Here is a 12,343-nt window from a genome sequence, read left to right as displayed (position 1 = left end):
TACGAAAAGGATACCCTTTTACGATCTGGGTTGATTAGGATTGAATCGGGTTAATGGAACGACGTCGTTTGAAAGAAGATGGATGATATTGATATTGTGAAGGTGATCCGATTGAGATGGAAGTCAGCGGTTGCAGGTAGAATGGAGCGAGGATAGATCGGGAAGAAAGGTTAAAAAGCTGCTGCGGCTGCACCTTAATAAGACAATGAGGATGTAATCAACGATTTTAGAAGCCTAAATCAAAACGTGAAGTTATGGTCATGTTATGACAATTGTGAAAAGAAAACACGCTTAGATCGGTCTTGAACTCAACTCATCACAGTTTATCATCAGAAAAATACATAATTTTGAGTTTCCTCTGTCTATTTTAATATATATTTATATTTATTTTTCTTTTTTTTTTTTTTAATTTAGAGGACTTAATTAAGTGTGGGCTTAAAGTCGTTGTTTTATTTTGCTGGCCCACGTTGTATTCAAAGTTTGGCTTATGCGTTTCCACGTAAAACCATAACGTCGGTTGTCATTTGACAGTCGGTGTGCCGCTTCAATAGTAGAAGTCTAGCGTAACACACGATGTGACGAAAACGCATGTAGGCTCGGGATTCGAACTGACAACCTCTCAAAGCCTAGCTCAAATTCATCATTATTATAATCCATCAAAAGTAGTACAAGCGATAATCAAACTTAGGTTTTCACTGAAAAATCATAACTTTCTACTGCTAGACCACAATTGATGGATCTTTCTTCCCCCTACTAATATTATTTGAACATTTTTAGTGAATTTTATTTTGGTAAAGTATTCATTTCTTATTTCTTTTATTGTTTTAATCAAATATATACGTAATTAATATTTTTCAAATGAAATGTGTAATATAAGGGATTCTGTAAAATAATCTTAACATGAAAACGCATGAAATAATATCAATCTAAAAAAGTAATGTTTTATAATTATAAAGAAAACACCTAACAATAACAAAAAAAAATCATAATCATCAACAATAATATAACAGTAAATACTTCTAACAGCTAAGAAAAAAAACCTAATAATAACAAAATACAAATCAACTTCTCATAGTCGGAAATCAACAAATACAAACAAAAAAAAACATCAAATACTTATAACAACAAACCTAATAGTTGCAGTAAATTGGTTCTCACTGTTTTCATGTTAAGGAGTATGTGTATTTTAACCAAGGTTGTAAAAGTCGTTAGGCGGACCTTAGACGGCCGACTGGGGTGTTGGGTGTACTCGGAGTCCTCGAACACAAATTACATGTCATATGATATTGTTGGGTAGTTGAGAATTGTTGGGTCATATGTTCAACACAAATTACATTTTACCTGATATTGTTGGGTAGTTGAGAATTGTTGGGTCATGTGAGTTTCCCGTTAACGGGTTCTAAAAATGGTAAGGGGCTCTCAAGAAAAATAAAAAAAACTGGCATGAATTGTATTAAGCAGTTTAATATGTTAAACCAGTAAATCAATATGTTGACGAAATGATAGATTGAATGTACGGTCCAGGTTTCTAAACGTTGTGATGGGTAGTGGACTAACAATGAAAATTTTTAATGTTTTTACAAAATCAGTTTTCCCTGTATTATGGTTATAAATTGAATGATACTTGTTGCAACAAGCATATCTAAAACTGGTTCTTAAGGAAACGCCAAAGGGCTTGTGGCCTAGCGGTTCCAAATGACCAAGTATTCTTGTCCTATGGTAATTGTGTGGATTTAGAAGGTTTGTGAGTTAGCAATTAAAACAAAAAACGAAGGGGTTGACTAAGTAGTATTCGCAGGTTATAAGACAGAGGGCGACCCTAAAAAAGAAATCTTTCATTGAGCTCAACGGATTGTAACGAGGAAGAAAAATAAAAGATTTAGACAACAAAAGAATCAATTATCATGCTTATAACTAAGTAGATTATAAAAGGCCTTAGTGAAAGGAAGGAAGTTCTTATTGATGTGATATTTAATAAGATTAATTATTATTACTATAATATAAACAAGAAGTTCGGTGTCATAAAGTGGCCTAGGCCACTTGGCGGCATCGTACAGTTTGATTAATTTTATTTTTTGGGTTCACTTACCATAATAAACGTAATGTGAGCCGATCAAACGTCAATTTTTTTCTGTTTTAGTTTCGGTACCATAACAAACTGAAAGAAACCGACCGAGTTTGCGCAGACTCGCGGCCTTATTTAAAGTCTATGACCGACAACGCTCGGGTTTTACCAATGCTCAAGTTTACCAGCCCCTCCCCCCAAATAAATAAATAAATAAATAAAAGTGGCCATTGGTACACCTCAATTTTTATATTTTTTTTCATTTTTTAGTTCCGGTACCATAATGTACGTAACCAAAACCGATCGAATTCGTGTCAAGTTATCGCCTCAATGCTCGGGACCACAATGCATTGGTTTTACCACCGTCCGGGTTTGCCAACCAAATAAATATCGTCTTAATTATTTTGTTTTCTTATATGTTAATTTGACGAATAATTTTTTGGGTTTTAACGCTCAATTTTACCAATGATCTATATCATAACGAACGCAGCCGATACTGATCGAATTCGTGTCGGCTCATCGTCATAAGACTCGGATTTTACCAACGTTCGTGTTTCAATGCTGGGGTTGCCTGGTAGAGAAACTAGTTATATATGATATGACCATGATTTGTAAATCACCTGAAGAATAGTAGGCACGTAGAACAGTATTATAGGCGTGATTATTTATATGATAAGTATTGATATTGATTGAAAAGAAAAGGAAGAAAAAGTTTTATTAATTAATTGTTAGAAAACGTTAACTTGTGAGACATGTGAAGCCATCAAAGTGCGACAAGTATGATAGGCATATTGGGCTACAGTTTCATATACTATAATTACGTACAAGTTACGTAACGTACATAAACAATGACACTATTATTTAAATTGGATGTTATCAAAGGAAGATGAGATGATTTGTGTATAGAAAATATATAACACGTATAAGCATTACACGCATAATAAATATTTGAGATAGTTGCGTGTGACTTTTTGTGTTCATATATAACTAGTTAATTACGTGCTTTTAATAAAACATTTATTACATGCTTTTTTATAAAAAAAATATCAATTTTTTAACAACTAAACTACTCTGAAATCTGCCTAATGATTCTTAAGGCATTCGGAGTTGGATTAAAGAAATCAAGATGAGATTAAAAATAAAAAAAAGGGAAAAGAAAATTGGCGGTATCGAAGGGAACACAACCCCACCCTTTTCAGTATTGAGCAATTTTCAATTTATTTAGTGAGTTCGTGTTAAGTATCCCGATTCAGCTTAGCCCAAGGACCATAAATTTAAACAGTCATGTGACTGTCAATTTATTATTATTATTTTTTTAGAACGACAGTTTTTTGTATTTAGGCTGTCATACTCTTCAAATTTAGAGAGCCCCGATGCCCACTCTGGTCCGACTATGTTGTCTTAACCGGGTGGCTTCAAAGTTTGGCTTGGGCATTCCTCCGGGAAACCATACCCCCGACTGCTATTTGATAGTCGGTATGTCACCACAAGAGCATAACTCTCTGGCGTAACACGCGGTGGGATGAAAACCCGGGTGGGCTCAGAGTTTGAGCTGACAACCTTTGCATAAGGCATAACTCAAATCCTTTATTGCCAATATCCGCCCAAAAGTAGCACAAGTAGGATTTGAACTTGAGTCTACATCGGAGAACCCAAGCCTCCTACCACTATGCCACATGTCCACTATGCCACATGTGGGGATTTTATTATTATTATTATTATTATTCTTTAATATTTTTAAACCCCCACAAGTTCAAATATTTAACTCTTATTTTTACACACTAAATTTTTTTTCTTTCTTTCCCAAATATTCAATATAATTTATATGGATTACTCGTCAACAAGTTTGACAACTTTTATAAAATCTTTTGCATATCCACAGGAAGATAACCCAATAAGGTTTAAGGCAACCCAAAAAGAGGCAAGAAATGATGTAGAAAGAGCTTATGTTGTCATAAAAGTTAAGTGGGCTATAATTAATCTCCCGGTACGAGTAATGTATCCGAATACAATGAGGAAAATCATGTACATGCACATTCATTATCATACACAATATGACCTTGAATGATGAAGGTGTGGCGATCAACTTTGAATATGAACCAATGCTTCAACCAATGAAGAAGTTAACGATGCAATTCTTGCAGAATATTGTTCTATAATTACCCATAATACCCTTTGATCATATCTCGTGGAGGCTAGAGCATACTACACACACCATACCAAAATTGGATCGAGCATGGGGAGATTTTGCCACCATTGGAATATGCACTTTTCAATAGTCATTCTTTTCCCGTTTTCATTATACACAATCTACACTTACTTCCATTTCTCTTATTAGGTAAAATCTCAAAACGCATTGTATTTCGAACATAATACCAAAAGTTAAATATAAGGACATAGAGATTTATTGATTTTACAAAGTTTGTATAATCATAGTTCATAACATGCTTAAATTCATGTAGTATGTCATACACAAGTACACAACAACTACTATAAAAGTTAAGCAGCGCGATTTGATAATCTATTGATATTTATAATATCATCTCCAATGCAAAACCTTAAGAAAGGTTTAAAACATGAACAATCAAGGACCCTCTGTCTCTCTCCCCGTTCATCTAATTAAATAGGTCAACGAGTTAGCTAGTAAATTTATTTGACGATTGTGTAATAAAGATGTAAAAATGATTAACGAGTCATATTGACCTAGCTAGTCGTAAACAAGTTGTGAGCGCGTTGTAAATACACTTTCTAGGACTATTATAATGTTTACAGTGCCTATGTACAACATTATAATTTTAATACAATTCGACTCTTTATTAAACAGGGTATACTAGGCACTCATTAACTCAACAAACGGCAAAATTCTAAACTCAAAGATAACTTATAGTTTATAACTTCTCATATTTGTAACTTATAAGGAGCCAACTATAACTTCCCATATTTGTAACATATAAGGAGCCAACTTTGATTTTTTAAGTGAAAATTATGGCAAGAAGTGAGCAAAGCTTGAGCCCATAAACTTTTTTAATGAAACAACTTTGTTGGACTTAATTGGAACGAACACGAATAATTGAGTGGTAACTCACAACAACGCTTTCTATTCTAATTTAAGAACGAAAAGCCGCACCATATACAATGACTCTACACCTTTATTTATAATAACCTAAACTCATTTCCTACTCCAACTATAATTCCTAATAATACTCATAACACATAACAAACATTATATATTTTATCTCTAACACTAATAATTATCTACTAATAGTAAATTAATCATTTAATTTATTCTCAAATCTTTATTGGATTCACTTCTTTTACTTGTCGGCTGTTCATATTAACCCTTGTTTATATGTGAAATCAAGATTATATCCTTTAAACTTTACATGAACCAATATCATTCTCGTATGGTGTTTATGAAACCATCCTTAAATCAAACCAATTTTCCTAAAAGGAAAAAAGAGGACAAAACATGGTTCCACTAAGTTTGTATTATTATTATTATTATTATTATTATTATTATTATTATTATTATTATTATTATTATATGAATGTTTTGTTGCGAGATTACATTACATTAACTAGATACTCAATAATTCCTTTTGTAATATATAGTATTCGAAGTACAAGGGTGACGGACCTACATAGTACATACTACATACAAAGGACCATAGTATTCATTACTTAAATCTTTTATATGTGTTCAACCCTTAAGTAACATTGGATCATTGAAAGTTTTTAAAGAGCGACACTAGTAGAAAAATCATGATTTACTGTCATTTTATTTCCACTTAACAAAATTATTTAAACCAACGGTCATCTGACAAATGCAACATCTACAAATTTTCTAATTAATCTTTTATACACCGACTTAAACCTAATTTGTGAAACCAGGATTGTTAGCGAGTCAAATGTTGTTGTAGTGGAGTTCAACACATTAACTTATCAACAGACCCCAGTTTCTTTCAAACTTCATGTATAAGCTCTAGCTTAACTCATTAGTTGGTAATTTTTCAAATTCAAACTCAAATTCTTCGGTTTGACTTTATTTGAGCTTTTAAATGATTTATTTCGAACACCTAATGAAAGGCTTATTTATACCTTTAATTAAGGACCCCTCACCCGTGGCTAAAACCTATTACATAAGGAAAATATAGAAACCGTATAAATGAAGCTAATTTTGTATTTAAAGAGATTAAATAACATTTAGATAAAAAGTCAATAACCATTAAATAGAAAACCATATCCAAATGAGTAAGAGTTCAACTTTAAAGACTTTGATGAATTTTTTTTTTGTTAAAATCCGCCTATAGTCGTGTATCTAAATTCCTATTTATTTGTATGTAAAGTCTAACTCCCACATTAATAATAATAATAATAATTAAAAGAACCCGGAATTTTCACTCATTTTGATTACTTTCTCATGTCTCATATTTTCGAACTTAGAAATTAGAATGTTTGTTACCTTTTTTGTTATTTTTTAATACACATAGACTTTAAATTTTTATTTTGAAGTTTGTAATTGTATACTTTCACTTTGAGAAAGATAAAATAAAATAACATAACCATGTACATAAAATCCTACGACTAGAGTTAAAGTTAAGGTGAGAGAAACCAAATAATTGAATCATAGACTTAACTAAAAGATAAGTTATGAATTGGTTGAAAACCAACTGTTCAGTTTTGGTTTTGTACTTTAGTTTATAGCCCGGTTTGGTTTTAGTTATATTTAATACATATAAAATTTGGCAGTGTTTGGTATACATGAATAAAATGTAGAATGAAATGGACCACTGCAAATGAATGAAAAAAGAGTGTTTGATTGACTAATGGTATGAGATGTAGAATGAAATGAACAATAACTGTTAACCGAGCAAATAATCAGGTCATCCTTTGGAAACCAATAACAGACCCTAATAACTTTCGTTTTCCTAATAGCCACAACATTCAATTTGGCTCGATTTAAGGCAATAACTGAACTGAACCAAATCATGCTCGCGACTAGTTAAAGCAAAAAAGTGTGACACAAATCTTGAGATTATGTATTTAAAGTTGATCGTGTATGAAATTGGTCATACACGCTTCACATTTTGTTCAATTTTTATTCAAATTAATAAATTAGAAACGTCTATAAGAACACCTTCAACGACGAGGTTTATTGAAGTCCACACGATCCAATTTCCAAACATAATATGAAAGACTAGCTTACGTTGTAGGTGAAGTCTGAAACTGCAGACTTTTGAAACGGATGTGAAGGATGGGATCCCTCTCTCATATAAATTAAAACACTAATATTTTATTTATTACTCTTTTAATGAAGTTTGAAATTTATAGCGGAAGAAATAAGTGTTATTTAGAAAGTTTAAAATATGATGTGACGTTTCATGGATATTTTGCGTTGCGGATGTTTAAAATCTCATAAAGTTAGAAGTAAATATTCTATGAAAAAATAATAAAATATTTTAGTATAATGCAAATTAGAAAAAGATAAAAAAAAAGGGGGAAAAGTGGGAGAGATGCATGGGATGGGTAGACATGTACAATTGCATTTGCTCTGTTTTTTGTGTATTGTTATTATGTACCACCCCATCATATCATATGCATTGCTTATTTTTCATGGCCCCCATTGCTCTTCACTCCTACCACCTATGAATAATATTATTATTATTACTCCATCACAACGCCGCCGCCTCAGCTCTTGATCTAGCCATCACACTCCCACCACTCCACACCACCATTCTCACATTACATTTCGATTTCAGTCTCAACATTAACAGATCATCACTGGTACGTGTCCTTTTTATTAGATCAAATCCAATATTTATTAAAGAATGTTGATCTTTTGTTTTTGATATTAATAATGTTACATATTTGTTTGATGTTTGATGAAATGATCCATTTTGAATGTTGTACGTGTTATATAGAATCTGATTTGGTGTATGTATCTATTGTTTGTTTTTGACAATGTGGTCTTCTCTTGATTCAATCATTCTCTTTTTTTGGAATTTTCTTTTGTATTATTGTTAGATTGTCATTTTCTTTTATGTAAAAGTGGGATATTTTAGTTGTTGATATTCAGTGCTTTTTTAGCTTTGTTTCTATGATTCGTTATTAGCGGTAACAAATTCTCTTGTCGTTAGGAGTTTTGTCTTGTAGTGACATACTGTGAATCTAGCCACTACAAGACAAAACTTAAAAGAAAGAATTCGTTAGCTGGTTACAAAGATCATGTAATGAATCTAAGAAAAACAATTGATTTAAGTCTTATAATAGCCCTTGGAAATGTTAAGTCGTCGACTTGTGCTTGGTATTTTCATTTTAAATGACACGTTTAGTCGTAGATGTCTCGTCTTACTTAGTGTCCTAAGTCCTAGACGCTAAATATTTTCTTGTAAAAATATAAAAAATTGTCCAGAATGAGTGATACTAATCATCTTTATTCTCAAGCAGAGGTAGAAGAAGTACTTACGAATCGTGTAAAATGCCTGAGCGAGTTCACGAAATGGAATATGACGAGTTTGATAAGCTTCTCGGTGAGATACCACGAGCTACCGTGACTGCAAACACTGAAGAATTCAGGGTCTTTAACTCTTTCAAGAACCCGAAAAACCTCTACACACCTCCAGAAAATGGAACATTTCTTGACACACTAAGTGATGAAAAGTTATCCATGAAAAGGGTTCAATTCATTGAAGGAAATCTTCTGAATGACCGATCATTCGCGTCGGTTTTCCAAGATTTAAGCATCAAAGACGGGCCGATCATGCTCTCTCCAACTGCGCCTTTGGTTAATACTCCAACTCCTTTTAACGGGGTTGACTTTAACGGTCAACAACTCGTGGCGATCCCTATGATCCCAAATCTGAATATGAATCAACAACAGTTGTTTTATCATCCTAATTCGCAACAAAAACCCGAGCCTCATGTAACTTGGAGGAATCTTGAAAGTGAGCATGATTATCATCATCAGCTTCATATGCACCAGTTTTGTAAGAATCTGCATTTGGAAAGTCAACAAACTGCCCCACCTTCGCTAACTCGGTTCATGAACCATGCTAATGGAATGCACGGCTCGAACCAAAAGGTTCCTGAACGGATACTCACCAGGTCGCGTGCAGGGCTGGCCCGTGACCCTCTTGGGTCTCTAAAATTTGGTAGCTTTGAACGAAAAGACCCTGTTTCGAGTGTCGTTAAGCAACCGACACAAAAATCTGATGATCTTGGTGAGAGGATATACTGCATGGCTAAAGATCAGCAAGGATGCCGTTCGTTGCAGAAGAAGTTTTCTGAAGGGACTCGCGAAGATTTGGAGAACATTTTTCGAGAGGTTATTGTTCATATTATTGAACTAATGATCGACCCTTTTGGAAACTATCTTGTTCAGAAGCTTCTCGACGTATGCGACAAGCATCAACATATGCAGATTCTTCGTGTGATTACTCGAAAGCCTGGAGATCTTGTTAGGATTTCATGTGATATGCACGGGTTTGCTTTCTTTTCCTTTTTTTTTTACCATTTTTTGATAACTGTATCAAATTATTGTTATTATTGTTGTTTATTTGCAGCACTCGCGCTGTCCAAAAGGTTGTTGAAACTCTCAAGACGCGTGAACAATGTTCTATGGTTGTTTCTGCTCTGAAGCCCGGCATCATTGGCTTGATGAAGAACATGAATGGCAATCATGTGGCGCAGCGGTTCTTGCTGTACCTAAAACCCGAATTCAATGAGGTATAAACTATAGAACAAGCATGCATATTGTTATCTCAGATAGTGACTTTTGTCATAAGCCTTCTAAAAATGAACCATTTTTGGAAAAGAATTGCATACTATTAGTAACTGATTCTCTAACCGTTCAAAATCATGCAATCGTATTCAAAACGCACATCCAAACTCTTTTGGAATCTTTATAGTGTTATGATCATCGATCAAGAAGCAAGACATGAAAACTGTAAATCAAACTGCATAATGTAACATACTATTTTTGACTTAAAGTTTAAATTATATGATTCAAATATATAGTGTATTCGTGTATATGGCCTTTCAGTTTCTATTTGAAGCTGCAACTGTGAAATGCATGGAACTGGCAACAGACCGGCACGGATGCTGTGTGCTTCAGAAATGTTTGAGCCATTCTGATGGTGAACCACGAAGGCGCCTGGTTCGTGAGATCACTTCAAATGCTCTAATTCTTTCACAAGATCCATACGGGTACACCCTAAGCTGACCATATTAATTATGCTGTTAGCAATATTCCATGACTAACTAAATTATGCATTTTCAGAAACTATGTTGTACAATATGTGTTTGAGCTTCAACTTCCATGGGCAACATCAGCCATTCTTGATCAGCTGGAGGGTAACTATGGTGACCTCGCGATGCAGAAGTACAGTAGTAACGTTGTTGAAAAGTGCCTTAAATATGCACGAGAAGAGTGTCGTGTTTGTATTGTCAACGAGTTGATGAATAATCCTCGTTTAGATCAAATCTTGCAGGATCCGTATGGAAACTATGTTATCCAGGCAGCGCTTCGTTCTTCAAAGGTTGGTATATTTTTCAAGTGATTTGCATTTAGTAACGGTCGGCTTGATCAAACTGTGTTCAGGTCAAAATGGATCGTTTTAAAAAATTTAAAATATTAAAACGGGCTCGAGTTTAAAAAAATCCACCTATTGTTTAAATTGTTAGTCATTTTGTTTTTCAACTGCATGCATACATGTTTATATTTAGTTGTCTCATTCAGGGAGCTCTGCGTGAGGCGTTAGTCGAGGCAATAAAGCCGCATGTCCCCACGCTACGCACAAGCCCGTATGGCAAAAAGGTTTTGTCAAGTAACGGCCTCAAAAAATAAGCCAATTCAGTAAGATGTCATACCCTTATTTTTTATCATAAATTTTTATCGTGTGAGGCCCATTATATGTGAAACGTGTAACGTTATAAACTTGCATAAACAAACAGAATCTAAATCTCATCTAGTTTTTGTTGCAGGTTCAAGATTCTGTTTCTAGTTAAGGCCGTCGTTTGTTTTTAGAAATAAAGATTTTAAAAGCTTCTATTAGCCGTTAGCGGCTATATGTGTTTGTGCAAGAGACTAGGTCGGAAGTACAGAACTCCTCGTGCCACATTATGGCGTGGGTGAGTTCTTGTTACGTGAAGGGTTTGACCATCCGTTGTGTTGTTTGTCGTTCAACTAGAAGTAGTTGCTGAGGTTTTTTTGGTGCAATTAAGGATAAATCGGCTTTATGTCTGTGCATGCAGGGTATGCATACACAAGCCGATGCGCTCATTTGAGCACGCATTTTGAGCTTTATATGTCGTATTGTTTGTAGAACTATAACCTTAAGAGTTGTTATTCTTTGAATAATATTTGAATACTAATTCAAGAGCATTAAAGGTAATTTCACATATTAATGTGAAATTAACAAAATACTCTCATAATCACAAGGTCCTAACATAAATGTTATAACCATGAAATTGTTAATTTAAAAGTTCCTAAAAAGATTGTTGAAGCTTAAACACGAGGAGGGTCCTCTTCCATATCTTGAGACGCGTTCTCACCTGGTTCTCGATTTTCAATGGAAGTTGTTGTGCTAGCGGAAGCCTTGTTCAGATGAGAATCAGGTGACAATGTTTTATTGAGCGCTTTCTGCATGAAAAAATTAGGCACACGATCGTAACTATATAAAATATAAACATAATACATGATCCGAGACAGACTAGAGTTAAGAAACACCTGCACAAATGCGATGATGTCGGTTGAAGTAACAGATTTTCCCTCCAGAATTTGTGATAAAATCCACGCGTGCACCTTCGTCTGCATTGTCACACCAACATATAACTTCACACTGTCTATAATCTGTTAATTATTTCATGACCTATGTATGCCACTTGAATAAGTTATTTCATGATCTTCTTCTTAATGTAGATGATGTCGTTATTATTACTTCCCGGTTCCCTCATCTATACCATTGTTACTCGCGTGTCTTCTAAGTTCGCAATGAACAATCTTGCGGTGATAATCTAGTTTTGTGTCCTCAAAATGCCAAATTTATAATATGCTTATCAATACATTTTGTTTCTAGTGCAGGTTAATACACTAGCTTAACCTAATTAGTGTGGCCAACCCTTTTTAAGGGTTTTTTTTATGTACATTTAACCAACAATGTAACTATTCATGTTACACAACATGTTAACGCGGTTTTACTAGGCTTTAACTTAGCAAAAGAATTGCAACTAATTAAATAACACACAAAATAAAAAAAATAAAAAAACATGACCAGATGC

General features: G+C 33.9%; 1 protein-coding gene across 1 annotated transcript; it reads left to right on the top strand.

Annotated features, from left to right (window-relative positions):
- Window positions 1-8,543: 8,543 nt before the first annotated feature.
- On the top strand, window positions 8,544-11,310 carry LOC143601792 (pumilio homolog 12-like). The gene is made up of 6 exons (XM_077079103.1): window positions 8,544-9,547; window positions 9,628-9,790; window positions 10,107-10,270; window positions 10,344-10,602; window positions 10,803-10,919; window positions 11,048-11,310. The coding sequence occupies exons 1-5, from the start codon at window positions 8,544-8,546 to the stop codon at window positions 10,908-10,910; spliced, it is 1,698 nt and encodes a 565-aa protein (XP_076935218.1). The 3' UTR covers window positions 10,911-10,919; window positions 11,048-11,310.
- The last annotated feature ends 1,033 nt before the right edge of the window (window positions 11,311-12,343 follow it).

Source organism: Bidens hawaiensis, unplaced genomic scaffold (genome assembly GCF_021521415.1).
Source record: "Bidens hawaiensis isolate Kalapana, Puna unplaced genomic scaffold, B.hawaiensis_p1.1 tig00057099_1, whole genome shotgun sequence".
In the NCBI taxonomy this organism is placed as follows: Eukaryota; Viridiplantae; Streptophyta; class Magnoliopsida; order Asterales; family Asteraceae; genus Bidens; species Bidens hawaiensis.
This window is presented reverse-complemented; position numbering and strand designations above follow the sequence as displayed.

Coding starts and splice junctions, on each gene's coding strand:
- LOC143601792 (XM_077079103.1), top strand. CDS start 8,544: ATGCCTGAGCGAGTTCACGAAATGGAATATGACGAGTTTGATAAGCTT. Junction 10,271..10,343: donor CTTTCACAAGATCCATACGG/GTACACCCTAAG, acceptor ATGCATTTTCAG/AAACTATGTTGTACAATATG. Junction 10,603..10,802: donor CAGCGCTTCGTTCTTCAAAG/GTTGGTATATTT, acceptor TGTCTCATTCAG/GGAGCTCTGCGTGAGGCGTT.